This window comes from Marmota monax, unplaced genomic scaffold (genome assembly GCF_021218885.2).
Source record: "Marmota monax isolate L192 unplaced genomic scaffold, Marmota_monax_Labrador192_F-V1.1 WCK01_AAM20220418_F8-fsc00005, whole genome shotgun sequence".
NCBI lineage: Eukaryota > Metazoa > Chordata > Mammalia > Rodentia > Sciuridae > Marmota > Marmota monax.
This window is the reverse complement of record NW_026692254.1, coordinates 32,780,436-32,804,710: the sequence shown is the minus strand read 5'-3', so window position 1 is coordinate 32,804,710 and position 24,275 is coordinate 32,780,436. Positions and strand designations below refer to the sequence as shown.

At 38.2% G+C, this 24,275-nt stretch overlaps 1 protein-coding gene across 2 annotated transcripts in view; it reads right to left on the bottom strand.

Annotated features, from left to right (window-relative positions):
- Positions 1-769: 769 nt before the first annotated feature.
- Ctxnd1 (cortexin domain containing 1) overlaps positions 770-24,275 on the bottom strand; it is a 50,884-nt gene continuing 27,378 nt past the window's right edge. Inside the window, exons 2-4 of one of the 2 annotated variants that reach the window (XM_058577652.1) lie at positions 14,667-14,939; positions 7,510-7,663; positions 770-6,219 (exon numbers count right to left, since the gene is read on the bottom strand). In XM_058577652.1, coding sequence (XP_058433635.1) covers positions 5,978-6,157 — 180 coding nt within the window. In that variant the 5' untranslated portion in view covers positions 6,158-6,219; positions 7,510-7,663; positions 14,667-14,939 and the 3' untranslated portion in view covers positions 770-5,977. The remainder of the gene's footprint in view (positions 6,220-7,509; positions 7,664-14,666; positions 14,940-24,275) is intronic. The other variant, XM_046438989.2, reaches the window with a different exon arrangement.

Below are 24,275 nucleotides of genomic sequence, written 5' to 3'. Positions count from 1 at the left end.
TTTGGTAAATTGGTACAACAAATTATTTATCATTCATTAAAAAGTTCTATTGTAAGACAAAAAAAATATATAAACTGATTTAGAATAGTTTGATTATACTACTCTGGTTTTTTAAAGAATTTACTATATTTGAGAATTTACTATATTTCTAAGACTAATACTTAGAACTATTTAAATAATTATATAATAAAATATGAATTTTAAATAGTTTGCAGCAATGAAATTTTAGAATATGACCATATGACCAAATAAACCTGTGATGGTTTACTTTATGTGCCAATTTGTCTGAGCCACAGAGTGCCCATATATTTGATTAACTATTCTTTCTGTGGCCCATGAGGGTATTTCCAGATAAGAATAGCATTTCATTTGGACAAGCAGACTGAGTAAAAGAGATTGACTTCCCCAATGTGAGTGGGGTTTATCCAATTCTTTGAAGGCCTGAAAAGAATAAAAATTTGAATAACAAAGAATTCTGTCTGTCTGTCTTCAAGCTGGGTTACTTTTCTCCTGGTTTTGGACTAGGACCTTACTGGAACTTACACCAATGACTCTCCTGATTCTCAGGCTTTTAGATTCAAGAGTGTAACTGTATCATTTGTTCTCTTGGATCTGCAACTTATTGATCAAAGATCTTGGATTTCCAGAGCTATGAGAAAGTTACGTTGTTAAAGCCACTTAGTCATGATATTTTGTTATGGCAGCCAATGCTGACAAATGTACATACTCAAATCCAGACCACCTTTGGAAATTCATGTTTACCAGTTTTACTTAAGTGTGTGTACAAGGAGAGGAAAAGAGGTAAGAGATCTCCTAGCTAGTTCTCTAGGCACAGGTCACAACTCTTTATCTCATATTCCTCATAGTAATCAAAAAAGGCATAATACAGCCCCTAAATATCATCTGCTCTAACAATGGAAGGCTGGGGAGAAACAAATAACAAAGATGGGTTATAGGGTTTCCTGCCCTTTTCTCCATCAATTTTGTCAATGTATTAATTAGTCCAGGTGTTCTTTAGTGTCTTTCCAGTGTCCTTATAATAAATTCCTTGTTGGCCTATGTGTCACCTACTTCCTCTCCCACTCATCCTTCACTATACATCTAGAGAAATCTTGCCTGGACTCATCCCTTCATTTCTTGGTGGCTAAGAACATGAGCTTTAGAGTCCGACTGCTTAGATTCACATCTCTGTTCTGCTATTACTAACTGTATTGTTTTAGTAAGTTACTCAAATTCTTATATCTAAAAGAGGTTGATTTGTGTCCCCCAGAATAAACAAACATACCCTGAGCCTATGAAACTGCTAATCAATCCATCCTAGTTTAAATGGACTGACCGGGTGGTAACTTTGGGAAGGTGGGGTGTGGCTGGAGGAGCTGGGTCCTGGGTGTGTCCTGAAATGGTTCATCTTCCCTGGGCCTCCCATTGTTCCTGACCCCACCATGAGGGGTGTAGCTTTCCTCCACAGCACCCTTTGGTGATGATGTTTTTCTTCTATCTTGGGTCCAGGGAAATAGGGGGTGGTCATCTGTGGATTGAGACCTCTGAAACTGTGAGCCAAAATCAACTTTTTCTTCTCTTAGTTTTTCTTCATTTTGGTCACAGAAATGAAAAGCTAACTAAAAACATCACTTTTTTTTTTCTTTTCTTCTCTTATTCTTTTCTTGTTTTCTTTCCTAGGATGAGTTTCCTATTATGTATTTTTATTATTCTGTGGCCTGAGAGGTGATCACCTGTCCCCTGTTTTCTTCTACTTTGACTCTCCCTGACACCCATTTCCATTCTTTTATGAGGAGAACGTAAACTTGATCAACAACATCACTTTTTATTGGCCTCTCATTATACACTCTCTGCTTTAGGATGAAGGTGTCCAGCCTTATGTGGACACTAGCAAGTCTTTTAGATACATAAGAAAAATATAGGATGCCAAGGCAGGAACTAAAGAATTCATTAATAACAGTGAGCACATGAATGTTTTTATTGTTAGAATTAGGTAATTATTTAAAAGTGAATTTGCTTGCTTATAAGTTCCTCAAACATGCTTACTGCTTGTCTCATCACAGCCAAGGAACACTCACCTAGTATGGAACTATTTATAGGTCCATTAACCTGGCATAAGTTCTTTGTGCTTTCATGTTGCTATTGCATCTTCTTGTTCATGAGAACAAATTCATGGAGAAGTTTGAAATATCTTTGGCTTTTCAGTAAAGTGCAACTTGATAATACAAAAAGTTTTGTGTGCATGTGGTGTGTGAATCAAGTTTTTCAACTCATATTCTTATATTATACATAACCCTAAAATGTTTTTAATCTTTTAAATTAAAATATTTTATTATTTTATTAGTACATTATAGTTATACATAATACTGGGGTTCACAAATGTGGAACTAGAGTAAAATTTTTAAAAGGGAGATCCCATGAAAGTGAAAGGGAGATCAGTGGAGTAGAAGAAGGGGATGGGGGAGAGGGATAGGAAAGGACAGGAACTACAGAATGAAATTGACAAAATCATTCTATGTATATACATGAATAAACCTCAGAGAATTCTACCTTTATATGTATCTATAAAGCACCAATTTAAAAACCAACAAATAAATAGGAGGAAAACAAGTTAGAAGAAAGAAAACAGGGGAAGGAAAAAGGGAGAGAAAATTGGGATGCATTTTTTTTTTTGATAGTGGGAATTGACTCCAAGGGCATTTAATCACGGAGCCACACCCCCAGCCCTATTTATCTGTTTATTTATTTAAATTTTCTTAAAGCTTCAATAAGTTGCTGAGGCTGGCTTTGAACTTGCACTCCTCCTGCTTCAATGTTCTGAGTTGCTGGGATTACAGGCATGTGACACCATGCTCAGCTGGGACTGCATTATTTTTTTATTTTAGTTTTTGATAGAATTTTATTTTTATTTATTTATATGTGTTGCTGAAAATCAAACCCAGTGCCTCACACATGCTAGGCAAGTGCTTCATCACTGAGCCACAAACCCAGTCCCTGGGACTACATTTTTAAAAGCTACTCTTTGTACTTCTTTGTCATGCTGACTTAAGTTGATTGAACGTTTGTCTAAATTAGTTCATGTAACATTATTTCCATGTATGTATTTGTGTCTTCACACTAGATCATAAGGAAATTGGAATTTTTGTCAAAGCAACAAGAACAATTCTGAGTCTATAATGGAAAGTTTATAATAGTATTTTTAGTACTTGTACTAAAATTTTTAGTATTTGCACAAATTTAGTTTTTGTACTCATGCAAGATATTACTACCATGATGTTTCTTTCTCCCTTCATATAGAGCACAAATCAAGCTCTATCTTATATAAGATATGCAAACATGGAATAAGCTACCACGAGTCATGTTCTTGTGACCCAGAGATGATGATTTGAGTTAAGGGAAAAAGTGCCATTTCAGGGATTGGTATCATCTGAGAATGTAGCTATGAACTTCATCTTAAAGGAGTGGAAGGACCTAGATGGTGCTAACAGGACTCTGTACAGAATGTGGTACTGGAAAGCTACAGCAACCTATTGTCATTGGGCAAGTGAAATTCCCCAAGCACTTTCTTTTTTGTTGATAAATACAGGAATAATTTCTAAGGTTCAGTGTTATGTAGGTGTAAGATTCCCAGTACATGAAGAATGTGTGTCACAATTTTTTAAGGAAATATTTAATTTGGCCCCTTGAATGAACAGTTCCTAAAGTTAAACATGTCATACTTCAGAAGACATGAGTTAGCTGTTTGGTAAAGTCCTACATAATTTCCCATTAAGAAGTTCAGTAGATTAGACAAAGGGGAATGAAGGGAAGGGAGTGGTAATAGGAAAAGAAAAGACAATGTAATGATTCTGACATAATTTTTCTATGTACATAATGAATACACCACAGTGAATCTCACCATTGTGTACATCCACAAAACTGGGATCCTAATTAGAATAAGATATATTCCATGCTTGTGTATTTATACCAAAATTCACTCTACTGTCATATATAACTAAAAAGAACCAATAAAGCTGATTAATAAATCTTTAAAAAAAAAAGTGCTGCATTAACAAACCTGAGGTGATCTTCAAGCCAGAGCAAGAAACAGAGACAGAGACAGAGGAAGTACCATACCAGAGCCTTCTGGGTCAATAATCACACACTGAGAATATTGGCTGGAAGGAGTAGAGGCCAGGAGATACTGGTCACGTTGAGTTGTTTTTACCCATTTTTCCCAGGTGCCAAATCTGTTTTTAGCTTGTCTCAGGGGCACCAGACACAAGCATTGTTCAGACTAAGGCAGACTCTCAAGTATAAATCTATACTCTCCTTTTTGTCAAGTATTTTCTTAAGACTTACCAAAGATCCAATCCCTTTCTAGTGCTTCACAGACTTTTCTTTGGTTAGTTAATTTCTCCTAAATTTTCAGTTGATTTTAATTTTTTATGTCAACTTTTATTGACACATATTAATTGTACACATTAATGGGATTCACTTGGCAATTCCATACATGCAGACAGTTGTGCATTGATCATATCGGTCTCTGGACTGTCTTCTTTGATCCTTCCCTATTCCCCACAGCACACTTCCAAGTCCCTAATAATCACCTTGTTACTTTCAGGTTGACTGTTTTATTATTACCACATATTAATTGTACAAATTAACACTATTATGTTTCCATACGTGCATATATTGTATATTGATCATATTGATAATGTCTGCCCTCCTTACTAGTCTCCTTTGCCCTTTCTTCTGCCAGTCTTCTACATATCCCCTAAAAGAACCTCTTCTGCTTTCAGGTTGTTTTGTTTTGGTTTTTGTTTTATCTCCACATATGAGAGAAAACATGTGAGACCCACAGAAGAGTCATTGTCAAAAACTTATTCCTTGACCACCCCTCCCTCTATAGCACATTTATAAGCAAAAATCTCCCTCTCCTATACTTTCATTCATATGAAGTAAATAAGAAATGAAAAAAGGAAAAGAAACAAAGTCTTCCCTCCTTGTCTTAAAATAAGAAAATGGAGGCACCAAAAAGTGAGGTGACTTGCTCAAGGTTACAAGACTTTGAACAGCTAAAGAAGGACTGGAGCCCAGCTATCCCCCTTAAAAGGTGACTGGATGAAGTAATTTTGTGTGAGGAGAAATTAGTGGAAAAGTTAAATGAACAACCAAAGAAGTTAATTATTAAATCATGACATAACTCCCCGAGGGAATGCTTTCTGGTTACTAGAAACAAGTGACAAACAGTGACGAAATGGGAGGTCTTGTGCTCTCACATGGAGCAACTCGGCATCATGCATACTGTATGAATTTGACTTAAAAAATGTGTTAAAAAAGGGTGGAAGAAATATATCAAAATGGTGACTTCTGGAAGGTGGGACTGTGCTATTTTTCCCTTTTCCTTCAAGTTTTCTGTATTTTCCCGGGTTTCTAAAATGCACATTTCATTTATTACAGGAAAAATATATCCCTCTATATTTTAGTTTAAAAAAAAATACTGCTTGGAAGCAGCCTCTGTGCCTTTTGTGAATTTTCAGGGAGGCACTCTGAGCCTCCTTTCATCCTTCACTGCCTGCTCCATCACTAGTTCATGGGAAGGATCATGGTTTCTGGAGGGACATCTCTGCTGGGAGCCTCCATGTGCTATTTTGCATTTTAAGTACAGACCACTTTTGTGTGGTGGGGGTGTCTAGGTGACCACCCCACAGTCTTATAGTGGCACCCGAGCATGGAACTAGCCTCCTGAGTCCCAGACCAGTGCTCTCCTCTCCGGGGGCCGTAGTTTCCTGCATCCTCAATACTGGAGCATCTCCCTGTGGCACTCCTGTGAAAGTAGGCAAGACTAAAGTGAACCTTCTCCATCTCTGGTGGCCAGATCCACTCCTTGCCTCTGTGGGCCAGCAAGTGGATAGCCAGGCACTCTGAGGGGCATGTTGGGGCACCACTGTCCAGAGAGCACCAGGGTCTTGCCCCCATGTGGCTGTTCTGTGCCTCAGTCATCCAGGTGTTGCTCTTCCCAAGTAGATGTGGGAATGGCACTGTATGGGTCCATGATGACCTTGGCACAGCGAATGATCATTACTATGAGGAAGAGACAAAGGAAGACAAAGCAGGCCAAGGTCAGCCCCTTGTCCACATCGACATAGACAGGCTCAGGCGTGGGCTCCTCCATCTCCTGGCGGCTACTGTAGGCTCCTCCTGCGGCTCAGGCTTGACTGGTACCATTTTCCACCCCTGTGGAGAGCCAGGGCAATGGAGAGGGGAAGGTTAGGGCCACTTCTTTGGATCAGTACAGAATGATGATATCTTTTTTTTTTTTCTGTCCCCGACTACCACCCCAAGCAAGAACCTGCTGTTCAGGGCACCCACAGGAGGATAAGAAAGGGAAGAGGTTATATGCATACCTTTTAAGGGAGCCACATGGTCATAGCCCTAACTGGTGTCTCTAACTGTGCAGCCTATTCCTTCCCAGGGTGGATGGGAAATGTGACAATGATTCCCAACAGGGGTGGGGCTCAAGTGGGGCTGAGGGCAGCTTGAGGTTAGAGCCCTTGCAGCTGCCTTCACTCCCTGAAGCCGTTCAGGAAGAAGATGAGAATAATGCTTTCCACTTAGTCAACCCAACATTTGAACACAATCAAATGCATTTTTAAAATTAGGCAATGAATTTTTCAAATAAAACTGAATGTCAAACACAATGTATGAACAGATGAAGAGAAGCTGCTGTTATGTCAGAGGAAAGGAGCCATGCAGGGTCTATGTTTCCTTTCCCTCTGTGCAGGCCTCAGGTGACACCATTTGAAAATTGCAGGCGCAATGGGAAGTAAAATTTTGGCAGTCAGAAGGAGTTGAAGCCCCATTGCTGCTCTGCAGAGCAAGTCTGGGCAACTCACCATCATTGACCACTCATTCATCTTAAGGAGGTTTACTGACTTTTCAAGGACCTGATTTTCCTCCTGCTGACTGCAGGAAACAATGCATGCTTTACAAGAGTGTGAATATTATAAGCAATAAAACTTAAGTGTAAAAACTCAGCACAGTCCCTGGCCCCAGTGAGCAGTCAGTAAGTACTTGAAATGATATACGAACTCTGGGAGCAGGCGAGGGTGGGCAGAGCTGCTTCCTGCAGGGAAGGAGAACCTCAAGATAAAGGGCCAATTGCAGTTCTCTCCATTCATAACAAGCATTCCTGTACTCATCTCTGAACTTTCATAGCACTAGTATTCATACTGTGCTGTCACATCCAGTTTTGTTTTTAAACTTCATGACTGCCCTGGAAGCTAGTTAGCCAGGCATCAATACGTCCATTTTATGAATGTGAAAACTGAATCACGGAGCAGAAAAATGATTTACCCGAGGTCCTACATTACAAACCCAAGATCTCTACATATCCCTTCCTCTTCTTGTGAAAGGCAAAGTGAGGATACACACCCCCAATCTGAGCTTTAAGAACATGGCTGTGTAAGCATTCTCAAAGCTTATTCCAGACCTTGCCTCTTCTTACCTACTCACTGGGCCACTGACCTGCTTTTGGAGTGGTCACCACTTCAGAAGGACCTTGGGTCAGGCTATTCCAGGAAGAAGGGGGAGCAGCAGGACATCACAGCCCAGAGCCAGTGAGAACAGCATGGCCTTTCACTCAGAGAGAATCACTGTGCTGGCAGTGGCCCTGGAGCAACTGAAACAGAATGGGACAGAGGAAGAATTGTTATTTCCTGAGATGCTCAGCCCCGGTCCTGATCTCTCCTGGCAAAAAGCATTGGCCCTGGCAGCTTCTTCCTGGTGCAGGGCTGGGAGCTGCCATGCTGTCAGCTCGTGCTGCCTTTCCCTTTCCTTTTTAAATATAACTTTAAATATTATAGCAAAAATGCACATAACATAAAATTTATCACCTTAACAGTTTTGGGGGGAATCAATTTGGGAGGAATTTTGTTTTATTTTTGTTTTGGTGCTGGTACCAGGGATTGAACCCAGGAGTGCTTTACCACTGAGCTATACACCCATCCAGGATGTAGCTTTTTATTTTTATTTTTATTTTTCATTTTGAAACAGGTTTCACTGCTTAGGGTCTCACTAAATTGCTGACACTGGCCTTGAACTTATGATCCTCTTACCTCAACCTCCTAAATTGTTGGCTTTATTGCCGTGCACCCCTGTGCCCAACCCCATCTTAACTATTTTTAAGTGTACGATTCCGGGGCTGCAGATGTAGCTTAGAGGCCTGGCATAAGAGAAGCCTGAGTTCAGTCCCTAGTACTGGGGAGAAAAAGTACAATTCCAGTGGCATCAGATACATTTATATTGTTGTGCAACCATCATTATCTTCCATCCCAGAACTTCTTTATGGTTTCACACTGAAATGCTCTATCCATTAATCTGAACTCTCTGTTCTCCTTACCCCTAACCATTGGTAACCACTATTCTTTCCATCTCTATGAATTTGACTACTTTGGGGACCTTGTATATAAGTGGACTCATTCTGTGTTTGTCCTTTCATGACTCTCTTATTTCATTTAGCATACTGATCTCAAGTTTCTTCCATGTTGTATCCTATGCCATAATGTCCCTCCCTTTTTAAGTTTGAATATGTCATTGTATAAACACATGACATTTTGTTATCCATTAATCTGTCACTTGTTAGCTGAGCTGTCTCTATCCTATCAGCTATGGTAAATAATGCTGCTACAAATGAGTGTACGAATCTCCTTGAGCCCCTGATTTCAATTCTTTGGGGTATATACACAGAAGTGGAATTGCTGGATCACCTGGTAATTCTATTTTTAACTTTTTGAGGATTAGATTTAACATTTTTATATAAATGATACATGTGCATAATTCAAAAGCATAAAAAGAAAACAAGGAAAAGCAGGGTTTTTAATTTTTTTATTAACATGTATTACTTGTATATATTAATAGGGTTTAATGCAGTGTTTCAATACAAGCATATAGTGTGTACTCATCAAATCCAGCCTCCCTTTATCCTCATTCCACTACTCGTTCCCAACCTCAAGTAACCCCTATTCTATATCCAGGTCAACTTTTTTTAAACTTCCACTTCTGAGTGAATATATAGTACTTGTCTTTCTGTGTTTAGTTTGCTTCATTCAACATAACATAATGTTCTCCAGTTCCATCTGTTTAAATGTAAATGACAGGATTTCATTCTTCTTTATGGCTTTAATATTCCACTGTGTGTCTGTACCATGTTGTCTTCATCTATTATGGAACTCTTATACACTGTTGGTGGGAATGTCAACTAGTACAACCATTATGGAGAACAATATGGAGTTTCCTCATAAAACTGAAAATAGATCCATCATATGATCAAATTATCCAATTTCTGGATATAAATCCAAAAAAAATTTAAATCAGCAAACCAAAGAAATACCTACATACCCATGTTTACTGCAGCACTGTTTGTGATAACTAAGATACAGAATCAACCCAAGTGCCTAAAAATGAAAAAGCAGTTTCTAGTGATCCAATTCACCTTCAGAAAGGTAGCTATTATTTTTAGATCCTTCTACATCCTTCTTGTCTATAGGTATCCTATGCTTATGAAAGAAAATTACATATTTGTTTTTCATACACATGCAAGCCAATTATACCAACTGTCCCACATCTTACTTTTTCAATTTGTTTTATCTTGGAGATTATTACATATCAATATATACAAGTCTGTCTCTTTCTTTTTAATAGCTGTAGTATATTTCATTGTATGGATATACCACAGTATACTTAACCATACTTCTGTAAAACCGTTTTTCTATAAAAGATGATTTCTATTTTTTTTTTAAGAATAGCAAAGTCTGGAGAATTGGAAAGTGAACATTTTTTTAAAGAGAGAGAGAGGGAGAGAGAGAGAATTTTTAATATTTATTTTTTAGTTTTCAGCGGACCAACATCTTTGTTTGTATGTGGTGCTGAGGATCGAACCCGGGCCGCACGCATGCCAGGCGAGCGCGCTACCACTTGAGCCACATCCCCAGCCCCAAAAGATGATTTCTAATATTTTGTTAATCAAACAATCATGGAACAAATATCCCTGTAGCTTTGTCATTTTCCATATGCCTGAGTATGACTTTCAATTAAATTCCTATAGAGGAAATTGCTGTTCTAAAGATAAATCCATTTTAATTCTGATTGGTCTTATTCCTTTTAGAAACTGTACAAAGGTAAACTTCTACTTTCAAAGATTGAGAAAAGCTGTTGACCTACAACTTTGTAAACAGAGATAGTAAGCTTTTTCATTTTTGCCACAATGAATTTTTTCCTGAACATTTTCAAACATAAAGAAAATTTGAAAGAAGTACACAGTACAGTGATATTTTGCCACATTTGTTTTATTGATAATCAGTCCCCTATCCATTATTCTTGCTGTTTAATGCATTTCAAAGAAAGATATAGATATAAGTATATATCAACATGCATAGTAATAACTAAAATTCAATATTGTTTATAGATTTTTAAAGGCAAATTTTACATACAGTGAAATGGACAGATAATATATATATCACTTTAAAAATTTGACAAATGAATGCATCCTTGTAACTGTCAGTGTAGCTTTAATTTTGATTTATTTTAGTGAAAAAGATTAACATTATTTCATATGTTTAAAGCCCATTTGCATTTCCTTTTTTGTGAACTTTGTTAATATCCTTAATCCATTTCCTCCTGAGTTTTTGGTCTCCCCCTATTTTGGCCTTGAAAATGGAGTTTAGGTATATATACTTATTTTATTTTTCTGATTTTTATTTTATTTGTGTTTTTTCTTCATTGCCAATTGCTACTCTTATTCCTCTTTTTCTCTTCCAATATCTAATTTTAGTCACTAGTATTAGCTTTCTTACTGTTTACCTTTGTTTTTTAGATGTGCTTCAATCTCTGTAGTTTGAATAGTCAACTTTAAATATCTATTTCCTGCTATTAAATATTAGGAAACTAGGAATCTTGCTCAGGAGTCCACCTTCTTTCAACATTCTCTTCCCATTGGCCATTGCTCTCTTATTTCTACATGGTCAGGGTATGTAGCATTCACAAATTACTATGATATTTATGTCCATCTACATTTTCTCCAAGTTTTGCAGTGAAGTCAGCTTAAGGATCATCCCCAACCCCACATTTCTTTTATTTTTGTGCTGTAATCTGAATATTTTCTAATGAAATAACTTCCAATTCATGCATCTGATCTGCTGTGTCCAATCAGTTGCTAAACCTATCAGTTCAAATTTCAATTCAGCCTTATTTTTTGTTTTGTTTTTAGATATACATGACAGTAGGGTGAATTCTGACATATTATACATACATGGGGTGCAACCTATTACAATTTTGATCCCATCCTTGTGGCTGAATATCATGATGTGGAGTTACACTGGTCATGTATTCATATATGAGCATAGGAAAGCTATAACCAATTCTTTCTGCTGTCTTTCCTATTCTCATCCCTCTTCCCTTCCCTTCATTACCCTTTAGTTTTAGAATTTCTATCTGATCTTTTGATCCTTTGAAATAATTGTCAGCCCTACAATGAAATATTTCTACCTTGTCACTTGTTTTCCTGGTAATATTTATCACAGTGATTTTTTTGGGAGGTCTTGTTTTATTTTGCAGTACTGGGGATTGAACTCACAGCCTTATGCATGGTAGGCAAGTGTTCAACCACTGAACTACATTTCCAAACCCTTATCATAATGTTTTTATAATCCCACATTTTAGAACTTCTATGTCTAGGTCTTCTGTGAGTCAGCTTCTATTGTCTTGTGGGTTTTTTTCTTCATTTTGTTCAATTTCTTGATAACACCTGATAAAAATTTTGGTGGGATTTTTTTTAATATTTAGTTTTAGTTGTAGTTGAACATGATATCTTTATTTCACTTATTTATTTTTATGCGGTATTGAGGATCGAACCCAGGGTCTCGCACCTGTGAGGCGAGTGCTCTACCGCTGAGCCACAACCCCAGCCCCAATTTGGGTGGGATATTGAACATTAATATGAAACACTGCATGGCTAGAATAATATTCTCCTGCAGAGAGGGTGCACTACTTCCTCTGAGAAGGAGCTGGAGTGCAGGTATAGCATCTTAAGCCACTGTGGGGCTGAGCCAAGTTGAGTAGTTCATTTCTTATAAACAAGGATAGTGTCTACATCTGGTTTGACAACAATTCTAGTGTTCTGCCCTCCAGAGTTCCAAGCTGAGGACCTGAGATATTTCTTTAAACTGTCCATTCTATTCAATGTCTTAAGATAACAGAAAACTGTTTAGGAAGGATATTCAGGGTTCTTCAGCAATTGGTGTTTGATTCTGTCCTGTGAATTGTAAAAGCATGAAGCTTGAATATGTGTGCTGTTTGCTATTAGCCACTAATAAGTACATAGCCAGGACTAGAAATGTGTGTTTGGTTGAAGTTCTGCTGTTCTTTGGCTCTGGGATTTTTAAAAAATTATTATTAATAGGCATAATTATTATACATGGGGAACAGTGGGATATTTTGATAGCTATATACAACATGTGATGATTAAGTCAGGGTAATTAGTATGCGCATCATCTCAAATACTTTGTGTTGAAAATATTCAAAATTATTTCTTCTAGAGATTTGGAAATATATAATAAGTTATTAACCATAGTCATAGGTTCTAGGTTCTATATAATTAATTCTGATTGGTATTATTCTTTTTAGAAACTGTACCAAGATAAACTTCCACTGTCAAAGATTGAGAAAAGCTGTTGACCTACAACTTTGTAACAGAGTTAGCAAGATGATCCATAATGGGGGGGAGGGACATGGGAAAAATGGAGGACCTTTGATGGGGCAAAGGGGAAGGAGTAGTAGGGAAGGACTATGGGGGAAAGAAAGATGGTTGAATGAAATGAACATCATTACCCTAGGTGTATCTAGGGTCTTAGTGCACATATGGTGGGACACTACATCATGTACAACCAGAGAAATGAAAAGTTGTGCTGCAATTGTGTATAATGAATCAAATGCATTCTGCTGTCATATATACCTAATTAAAATAATTTTTTTCAAGCTACCTTGAATTTTATTTTGTAATTATGGCTACAGAGCTGTCATGTTTTTATTACACTATGGACATATACAAAAAAGTCAGAAGCATTAAACTGTAATTGATTTTAAAATAGATATAACCATGCCTGTCAGGGAGAGCAGTCCAGATGCTTGTCAGAACCCAATGAATCTCAAGAAAACACATTTTCACCTAGTCTTGGTCAGATACTTCCAGCGACAGAACATTTTTTGGAGAGTGTTTCAAGAATTGCCATGGCATATGAAAATGAGTGGATGCTTGGGGACGTTATGCAGCTTTCTCACAAACCCAAGGTGCGTCTTGCCTGTCTTAGTCTTTATGTTTACGCACATTTGGCTTTTCTGTTTTAATGTTGGTTAGATACCTATGGTTCCCTTGAGCAGGATGCATTCATTTATTCATTCAACTGCCCACTTGTTCATCTGGATGGGACCACCATCTGCCATCAGCTTCTGGGATTGATGGATGCCCTGGGTTGCTCCAGTCTGTCTGTCTGTCTCTCTTGCTCTGCAGAAGGTTCTTTTCCCCTTTCACTCCCTGTCCATCCTCTCCAAGTTAACTGGAATTCCAGAGAATAGGACAGGATTTGAAAAGGGATAAGGATGGGCTGTGCTCTCCTGCGAGACCCTCCTGTCTTCTTTCCTTCTTTTCCCTATTTATTTCATCTTCCCCCTTCCATCCCCCTTCACCCTTCTTTGTCTTTTTATTTTTTTCATTTGTTTTAATTAGTTACACATGACAGTACAATGATCTTGACATATCATACATTTGAATCAGATGGGGTATAATTTCTCATTTTTCTGAGTGTACAGGGAGCAGAATCATATTGGTCATACAGTCATATATATACAGCAATAGTAATGTCTATTTTATTCTGCTGACCTTCCCTTACCCCCTTCCCCTCCCCTCCCCTCCCATCACTTCTCTGTACATATTATGTGACACTACATCATGTACAACCAGAGAAATGAAAAGTTGTGCTGCAATTGTGTATAATGAATCAAAATGCATTCTGCTGTCATATATACCTAATTAAAATAATTTTTTAAAACATATACAAAAGAAGGATAAGAAATTCTGTAAAGCAAAGAGGTGGGTTCAAGAAAAATACCTCAAATATGATGTATTACACATACAACACAAAATAAGTCATACATTGCTGTGTGCACATGTTTGTGATGGGATGGGAGGCTCTTCTGATCCGGCTTTGATTTTTCTATTGTTTGAGAAATTATAACCTTAGAAAAGTTCAAAAAAACCCAACATACTAAGCACCTACATTTCCATGGTGCAGAATCTGCATAATTATGTGACTATATTTGCTTGGTCTTTTCGTTTTTTAAGAAGTAAATCCTCATGTAATTCCTAACCTTCAGAATCATATCTCTCACTCTCTCCATAAGTACCACAGTCACGAATACACTCCAGAGACCCCTAAAACTTCTAGGGTTCCTTAGATTTCACTCTTAACACATGATCTAGCCACCTACTTCCATTTCATAGAGGAGGAGATTGGAGAGTAGGGAAAGGAAGGGATTTGTCCAGAGTCACAGAGCAACACCACAGGTGAACGTGGATCAAGCCCAGGTTTCTATTTCCTACTGTGCCTGGAGGCCTACGATGTGGATTTTACCTGGTCATTTACTGACTCTCAGATGAGGATAAATGTGCTGAGCTTCATTCTCCTGTGTTTCACAGTAGGACTGAGTCTGGCCTCTCAAGCTCTGACTCTGAAATTCCAGGCACAGAGTCTGCCTCAAATTGATATCACACACCTCATCCATCATAGGCATGGGACCTCAGTGGGATTTTCTTGTGACTTCCATCTTGTCTGGGACCAGAATGGAGCCCCAGAACCTGGCCAACATAGCCCAGGTGATGATTATCAGTGTCTTCTGGATCCTTCCTGTTGGGGAAAATGAAAAGAATGTGGACTCAAAGAATAGATTTGTCTTTTGACCTTCCAGATGGAGTGTGCTCATTAACCTTAATTACCAGGCCAGCACAAGTCCCATTCAGCTAGAAGTGAGGACACAACACTCAGAAGGGAACACATTGAACTCTGCTGCTGTTCCCTGGGACCTGAGCTGCTGATCTTCCCATGGCCTGCTTAGTGGTTCCCAACATAATGGCACCTTCAGTCAGCACCTAAGCTAAATACTTCATCTGTCATCTTCTTGGGGTGGAAGGAGGTGGCTGCTTCAGTCAGAGCAAGCAAATGACCCTCAAGGGAATTGGCTCCTGGTGACCAAGCATACTTGTCAAGGTGTACGGTTTTAGTAGCAGACCCAAGTGGAAGAGTTCTACCAACTGCCATGAGAAAAAACAGAGAACAAAATGAAGAGTCCAAATACAGGACCTAGAACAAATACTGAGTTGTGATTTTAGGAAAAAACCTAGAAATAAGGCAATCAAATTAAAAGAGTGCACAAATCCAGGATTTACATACAAATTTGTGTACTTCCTCAGGACTGGGGTCAGGGTGGTGCTCAGGGAAGGCACATACATTTGAATGGTCTCATCTCATCCTCTATTTTTTACATCTTTTTGTTTTGGTTAACCTAAGTTATACTCACATATAACCTTTTTTTAAAGTCTATTTGTTTATTTTTTAATGTTTTCTTGCATGTAGTTATGCATAATACTAGGGTTAATTTTTATTTTTTCATATATGCACAGAATATAATTGGCTCCATTTCAGTCCCCAATATTTCCTCTTTCCCTCTTTCCTCCTCCTGCTAATCACCTTTCTCTATTCTATAGGTCTTCCTTCTATTTATTCATTATGTTTTTAAGTTGATACTTTATAGATACACAAAAAATATTGTGATTGATATATATGTATATATACATATATGTGTATATATATATACATATATGTGTGTGTGTGTGTGTGTATGTGTGTATGTGTGGGTGTGTATATACATATCCACAGATAGACAGACATAGCATAATTTGGTCAATTTCATTCTGCAGTTCCTTCCTCCTCCCTCTTCCTCTTCCTCAATTCACTTCCTCTACTCCTCTGCTCCACTGATCTCCTTTCTATTTGTGTAGAATCCCCACCCACTCCATTTTTTCCTTATTTTGCTCTAGCTTCTGCATACAAGAGAAAATATTAGACCATTTACTTTCTAAGCCTGGTTTATTTCACTTAGTATCACCTGCATCTGCATCTTTGATATCATTTACTAAAATGCCAACTGGGGCAATTTTACATTTCATAAATGCAACAATTTATTTGTTTTTAAAATCATTTATGTAACTATTAATACAAACTTAAACTTAAAAAAACAGTTAAAGATTATAAACCTTCTTGAAGAGATATGAAAAAAATGTTCTTGCTGTTTAGGTTGCTTCAGGAATTTCACCAATCATCTGGGGTAATGTAAGCACAAGCCTGGCATGTCAGACCTTCTCTTTAACTGACCTCAGACTCAGATCCGTTCACTCACTGCCTCCATCATTGCTCTTTGTTCTCTGGCAACAAGGTGACCATGAGGCATATAGCCAGGCTCATTCTAGGCAGTGCACTAAAGGTTAGTATTAATAATTAATGCTAATTTAACTATTAATTTACTGAATATTAGCACTCATTAAGTGTTTCTTCTCAAGTGAGTAAAACTTGTTCCATCTTCAATCTGCTTAGTTGGTCAAGCCAAAATGAATCAAAAAGCTGTTTCCAGTTCTGTTGTTTTATTTATTTTTCTTTTCCTTTTTTTTAGGGGTGCTGGGGGTTGAACCCTATGCCTTACACCTGCTAAGTACACAATCTACCACTGAGCTATGTCCACAGCCCAGTTCTGTGGCATTCTGCCCTCCCACAGCCAAAGGGTATATACAGAAAAGGAGGGATTTCCCCTTTTTTGCACAATGTATGGACTTGGTCTCATGTCACTTCTCTGTTCCTGGACAGGTATCTAATGAGACAATAAGATGATGGTTGGTGGAGCTTTGATATCTGTTTGGAAGATCAATCCTTGGGATGTGAGCTCAAATCCACCCCATTCCCAATGACTCAGACTCAGCAGCCTCACTTTCTGTGCCAGTGTATTCATTGCTGACCCTGTGTGTGTCTCAGTCTGCTCAAGCTCGATAACAAAATATCATAGACTGAGTAGCTTAAACAAGTACTTATTTGCTCACAGTTCTGGAGGTTGGAACTCTCAGATCCAGATCCAGCAAGGATCTGGGAGTTGCTCATGAAGGCCCTCTTCCTGGCTGGCAGATGGCTGCCTTCTCACTGTGGCCTTGCATAGCCTATCTTTGGTGTGTGTGTGTGTGTGTATGTGTGTGTGTGTGTTTATTAGGCCACCAATGCTAATGAGTTGGGATCCCATTGCTATGACCTTATTTAATCTTAATTACTTTCTAAAAGCCCTATCTCCAAATATCATCATATCATATTAAGGGTTAGAGATTCAACATATGGTTTTTTGTTTGTTTGTTTGTTTTTTGTTTTGTTTTGGTTTGGGGGGGCAGGGACAAAATTTAGTTCAGAGCATTAAGTTCATTGAGGGTAGTATCTGGTTCTGACTGAGGAGTATGGACTTGGATCTATATCTAAAGCCTAAAGCTAGCTCACAGCAAAAGTTGGATGACAGCTGATATCTGCCTGTTTCTCTCCAGGAATCAACAGGAAGAAAATGAGGGTGTTGAAGAATTCCACTTATCACTGTGTGGATAAACAGCAGGCTGTAAGGACATTGTGCATTCCCTCCCAGTAGCATAAATCCACACTGACCATGAGCACTAATCAGCTGGTTCTATAAATAGAAGTGGAGCCATTAGGGAAGGTGACCTGTGAGAATGACATCCCCAGCTGACAAATGGGTTAAGTGGATGGCATTTGCTCAAGTCAGAGGAGACTCCAGTGTCATAACCCCTACCACTCATGTTGTCCTATGGGACTGCACCTTGTGATCTTGCTCCTCTGTCAGAACAATTAACAGGTTTATCAGAGGGAAATGATGAGTATCTGCTAACCCATAATTAAAAGCGTGATGGCTGTTGGGATTGCAGAGGTGCACGGAAGGAATGGGGTAAATGGAATATAGTATTGTGTTTAGGACTTCTCTTTCAATACCTAAACATCCTTAATCTCTTAGAAGCCTTCCAAAATAAAGAAACAGTATGAAACAGCACTGTTTTTAGACAAAAGTAAGGGACTATTTCTGCCAAGAGAATGTATGCTCATTGTATCATACTTCATAACCCATCATTACAGTTCCGCTGTGCCAATTTATGAGATGGTGCTCTTGCTGTTGCTCTCCCTCAGGTCTTTCTGGGTTCCCTTCACCATTATGCAGCACAACACCTCACTGCTGCATGATTTTCTTCCAGAAGCCCACACTTATGACTTCCTAGAAGCATACCCTTGGGATACTAGAGTTTCTCCAACCATGTATGCAGAATGCTACAAGTACCCAGGAGATTATGATACCATGGGGTGGTCCATGGCTAATGATTGTCTCTTGCAGGAAAGTGAAAGTCCAGCCCACTGGTCTTGAGGGGGGACAGATTCTGTAGTGTAATTTATCCCCCAGAGCATCTAAAACCAGGCGAGAATTGTCTTTCACCTGAAATTGCATCGCTAAGATTCTAGTCCCTCTTACCCTGCTTCTTCCAGTTTTCTACTAGATTCATGTAGGAACTCTTCCCAAATACATCTTTGTCCGTGAGTTGCTGTCTCAGAGCTTGCTTGGGGTAAACTGACCCAAGACAGATAAACATTAGTCCCCTGTGTTTATCCCATACTTTAATTCAAGATATCAAATGTCCACTGGAAGTCAGATAGGTAGCATAATATGTTCAAGGTTAAACAAGACCCAGTTCTTGCCCTCCAGGATTCTTAGCCTGTCTGAATAGAAACAGATGCAAAAATTAGGACATTCGTGGTCAAAAAAATCATGTACTAGAGAGAAGTCCAAGGGTGTGACTGGACAATCTTTCACTAGAGCTGAAGATTTAGATTGTCACTCATGGATCTCCCCACCATCTCTTCAGAAGCCAGAAATTGAGATGATATTACCCAGAAAAAAATCTTTGGAGGACCCTTTGAATTGAATTCCCATAGCATATATGAGAGAGCCACAAAACTTCTGAGAATGTTATATCAGCGGAAACACCATCAGGTTAGACTAAAATGAAGAGACAGAGGAAACCAAAGAAAGCTGTTGGGCTCCTAAAATTCTACAAGTGGAAAACTTGCTGATAAAACCAACAAATATATGTTACCCTTCAAGCAAAATAATTCTTTGGAAAGAGTTGTGGCCCAAAGGGCAGAGAGGATAAGAACAGAGGGTGGCAACTTGAACTATATAGGATTAGCCTCAGGCTTTGAAAACTAATGGAATTTTTCTGATTGGATTTTGAAATTTCTTGGGACTAGTGAGTCCTTTCTTCATTTAATCATTTTTCTTTTCTCTTTTGAAATGGGAATGTGTACAGCATTTAGCTTGTCTGTCCTACCATTGTATTTTCAGAGCAGATAACTTGTTTTCTAGGTCCACAGATGGAAAGAAATTTTTTCCAGGATGAATCATACTCAGAGTCTGAATGTCACCCATACCTGATTTAACTGAGATTTGGGGCTTTGAATTGATGATATAATCGGTTGAGACTCTGGGCAATGTTGGAATAGGTGAATGTATGTAAGACAGACACTAACTTTGGGAGCCAGAGCGTATACTGTGGTAGGTTGAGTAACCCCACTATAAATCTACAATATATTCCTTGGAGTTTCTGAGTATTATCTTATGTGGCAGAAGGGACTATTAAAATGTGATTAAGTTAAGGATCTTGAGATGGGGATATAACCCTGGGTTATCTGGGTGGGCCCAAATGTAATCACTAGTGTTCTCATTAGAGCTGGGGACAAAGGGAGATTCAACTACAGCAGCAGAGAAGGCAAAGCGAGCACAAAAAGAAAGACTGGGACAATGTGGCCAGGAGCCTAGAAATGTTGGCAGCTTCTAGAAGTGGTTTCTAGAGGAAAATTGAAATCTTCTCTGGAGCTTTCAGAAAGAAACTGACATCTTGATTTTTATTCTCTAAAATTCATTTTGGATTCCTAAGCTTCAGAACCATAAGTGAATACATTTGTGTTGCTTTAAGGCACCAAGTTCATAGTAATTTATTAATCTTATACAAGCAGTCACTGTGGAGTTTTAACATAATGCACTTTTGTAAATAATCCTTTTAATCTTAATATTCAGTCTATAAAAGACATGGGCTATTCTTGCTCTATTCCCCAAGTTTAGAGAAATGAAAACAAATCAATCAAGGGCACACAAGAACATGATGTTTGGCTACTAGATGAGAAATGATTCACCATTCCTCATCATTCCTAAATGAATGTCAGAAAAATACACCTTAAAATGGAACCAAAAACCAAAATGATGTGTGCCAACTTTGAGCACTGACAGCCAGAGAAACCACCCAGCTGGGGAAAGGGAAGAGAAAGAAGTTTCACAAAGCTAAGGAGACCTTCGTCAGTGCTATTGCTGAGACATGGACCCTATTGCAATGGGAGTTATAGATTCACCTTCCTGACCTGCTGATCCACCTGGTTACATGATCCCATCTCTAGTAGTGGCAACAGCAACAAAAGAAGCCAGAGTGAGAACATCAGTAAAGACTATGAGAAAAGAACTGATGTGAGACAGCTGCTTGTATTTGTACTAAAACATCCATTCCTCGAGGAACCTTAGGACCTTGTTGTCTCTTACAGAATTCCTCTCAAGTATAAAACACCTGAAAAAAAAATCATCAGCACTAAAATGGGTGCTAGCTTCCCAGTGGTTATGAAGGACAGAGGTGGGAGAAACAATGATACTATATACACTAGCTCCACAATACCTCCTAAGGCAATGTGATACTACAGAAAACACACACACAGGAGACACATGCTTGTGGGTCCAAATTTTGTGGAGGGTCTTTAGAATATTGCTCCTGTTAGGCTTCAATCTCCTCGTTTGTAAAATATGGCTAGCCAAGCCCATTTTATGGAGTTTCCAAGCTAATCAAATGAAAGAATTGTCCATTTCTTTACCATGTCTTTTCCCCTTCTCCCATTAGCACAGGGACAGGATACACTCTGGAAGCTTCTGGTTGCTTCTAGCTGTAAGTGACCCTGATCTTCTCAGAAGTTTCTTTCTAAGTTTTACTACCTCTGGTGACTCCAAATTTGGACCTGTGCCTGCTTGGATTTGGCTTGCTGTGGACGCTCTTCTGTCCCTGAGTTACCTGCTTGCCTCCCAGTTTCAGTATGTATATAAGGACCTGGTGAATTTTTATATTACTTCAAATTTTTAACTATGAGAAAATGCTCCAGTGAACATTCTTATATAGGTACTCTTAGGCCAGGTTTTTTTCCCCTTAGGAATTCCTGAGTCATAAAATAGGCATCACTCTAGCTTTATTAGATATTTCCAGTCTTTCCTGATCCACAGTTACCCCCAGAAGTCTTGAGAGCACCTACCCCTGACCATCCTTGGCATGACTTGGTACTGTCAGCCTTGAATTTCTGTCATTCCATTAGGTTTAAATGGAATTCATTATAGATTTAATTGGCATTTCTCTAATTTCCAATGATGAACATCTCATCATTTTATTGAATATAGTGTTTTCCCTTTTGAATTCAGTCTATTGGGTTGATTTTCTTTTTTGTTGTCTTTTTGGTTTTGGTTTTGATTTTGTTTTTGTTTTTGTTTTACTCAATTCTAAATGTCATCTAAATGTCATTTCTTCTTTGGTACTATGTTTTGTACTTTTTTCCCATGGTTTTTTTTTTCAACTTTATTTATAGAACCTTATTCTTGTTTAACTGTTTTAAATTTTTAATGTAGCAAGCATTATTGCTTTCAGTAAATTATAAAATTGATGAATTATAAAGAATTTTTTTCCTTTCCCAGTATCATAAATATATTCTCCTATATATAGTCTAGAATTTTGAGATTTTTTTGTCTTTCACATTTAGGTCTATAATCTATCTGAAGTTGATTTCATTTCAGATTTTAGATTGAGCTCTTCCCATATGAATCAACAATCATCTCATCCCCATTGTAATATCAATTCTCACTTCCATCTGCACAATAATCCATTTCTGGGTTCTCTATCCTTTTGGATTTGTTTACTATCTATCTCTGTGCCAACACTATACTGTCTTAGTTTGCAGTAAAATGGTTTTACCATATGGCTTGCTCTTGGCTAACCCAAGTCCCATACCTTGTAATTTTTATTCAAGGATACCCTGGCTCCTCACTATTTCATGTATGTCAGGATTACATTGTTACATCCATGAAGAGCTCTACTGGGATGTTGACTGGAATTGCATTGAATTTGTAATTTAATTTGTAATGAATATCATCCTTATGATATTGCATTTTTGAATTTTTGAAGACTCTTACCATACCCATTAATCATGTTTTATAATTTTCTTAATAGGGAAACACATTTTTCTGTTTAGGCATTTTGTGGTTCATAGACTCAATTATATTAGTAATAGCCTTTTTTCTTTTGTATTTCATAACTGGTCCTGGTTGGTACATAATACCAATAGAAATTTTATATAAGAAAAAGAGATAAGGTGACTACTTCAATTGGTAATTTCCTGATGGACTTAGGGTAAAACTTCATAAGGTTTTGTGCTCGTTCTTTGATGTCAATCATTCAACCTGCCTTCCCCTCCAGACGCTGTTATTGAGGATTTGGAGTAGTTGTGTTAGGTTGGAGATATATTTCAGCAGAAAATAAGGAAACTATTCCAATGAAGGTTGAAAAGCAATTAGGACATTTTTCTTTTTAAGAGTCCTCTTATCCTTGAATAAGATATTAAATCTCTGTATATTCAACTTGTCTCCTCCATGTAAAATATATGATAATAAATACTGCCATCTTTAAAAAAAAAAAAAAAAGAGTCCTCTTCCCCATTGTTTGCTGTGATGGCCCCATCTATCTATGGCCCTCTGGTGTTAGGAGCCTTCCAGAGCATATCCTCTGCTTCATTTAGGAACCAGTTCATGTACATGACCCTGTGGCAAGTGGCAAGTCTTCCATGTTTGGAAGGAACCCTCTTAAATCAGAGTTTTTCCATTTCTCCAGTCCCTCTATACCTGAGTATTCCAGATTCCCCATGATGAAACACCTGACCCTTGACCCTGGATCTTCTGCTGCTCTATTGGGCACACTGTCCACTCCTCTCCTGATGGGGGTCAGCCTTTGACATGAGGGCGGAACATTCATTCAGCCATTGACGGTCAGTCTGACCCTATCTTTTTCATGTCTTCCAGAAATTCCTGTTAGTTTTCAGTTCCCCAACAGCACCCTACCTTTTCTTCTAGCATCAGTACAGACTTTTGCACCTATTTTTTTTTTATTTCTTTGATAATTTTGGTGGGATATTTTTCTATATACCACTAAACAAGTAATTAATCACCATTTTGAATGAACAGGATTTCTCCTCATCTCTTTGCTCCTTTGCCTATTAACTAGTCTAGTCTTCATATTTTATTCATTGAAATCATGGTTTATTGAGTTTTATTGACTGAATCAAACAGATGCTGTTTAAAATTTACTTCTATTTTGTGAAATACATCATTTCCTATGTGTTTCCTCTGGCTCTTGAATTCTAGCTTCTTCTTTAAAGTTATGAAGAAAAACAAAATAAGCAAGCAACTGGTATATAGTAAGTGTAGTTCTGAAGCTTTTCTTCTATTATTCCCAGGGAGCTACTGCCCCCATGTTCTTCTGCTTTTTGCTTGTTTGTTTTATGGTACTGAAGATTTAATCCAGTGCCTTGTGCATGCTAATCAAGTGTTCTACCACTGAGTTATATTCCCAGTCCCTGGTCCATGTTCTTGAGCTTCTCACATGTAGCTGGGTATTTTGAAAGCCTCTAGCATGACTCTGAAACTGGTGTGAAGCTGGGAAACAAGACCCCATCACCTGATAACTTGACTTTCTCTGTCTTCTCCCTCCTTCCCACAGTCCAGGTTGGAAGGGAATGTTTTCAGGCTTTCTGGATCATTTACATTGTGCATCATCTGTTGTTACTGGTTCACATTGAGGTGAACACAGAATTGGAAAGCAAGCATTAGTAAACTTTTAGAACAATCCGACACTGTGGTGACATCTCAATGTGTGCTAATGGACTCTCCTTGAACAGGACACAGACCAGTTTTGTGTGAGCCACATGTAGTCTATTCTGGGTATTTTTCACATGCAGTAAAACCATGTACAG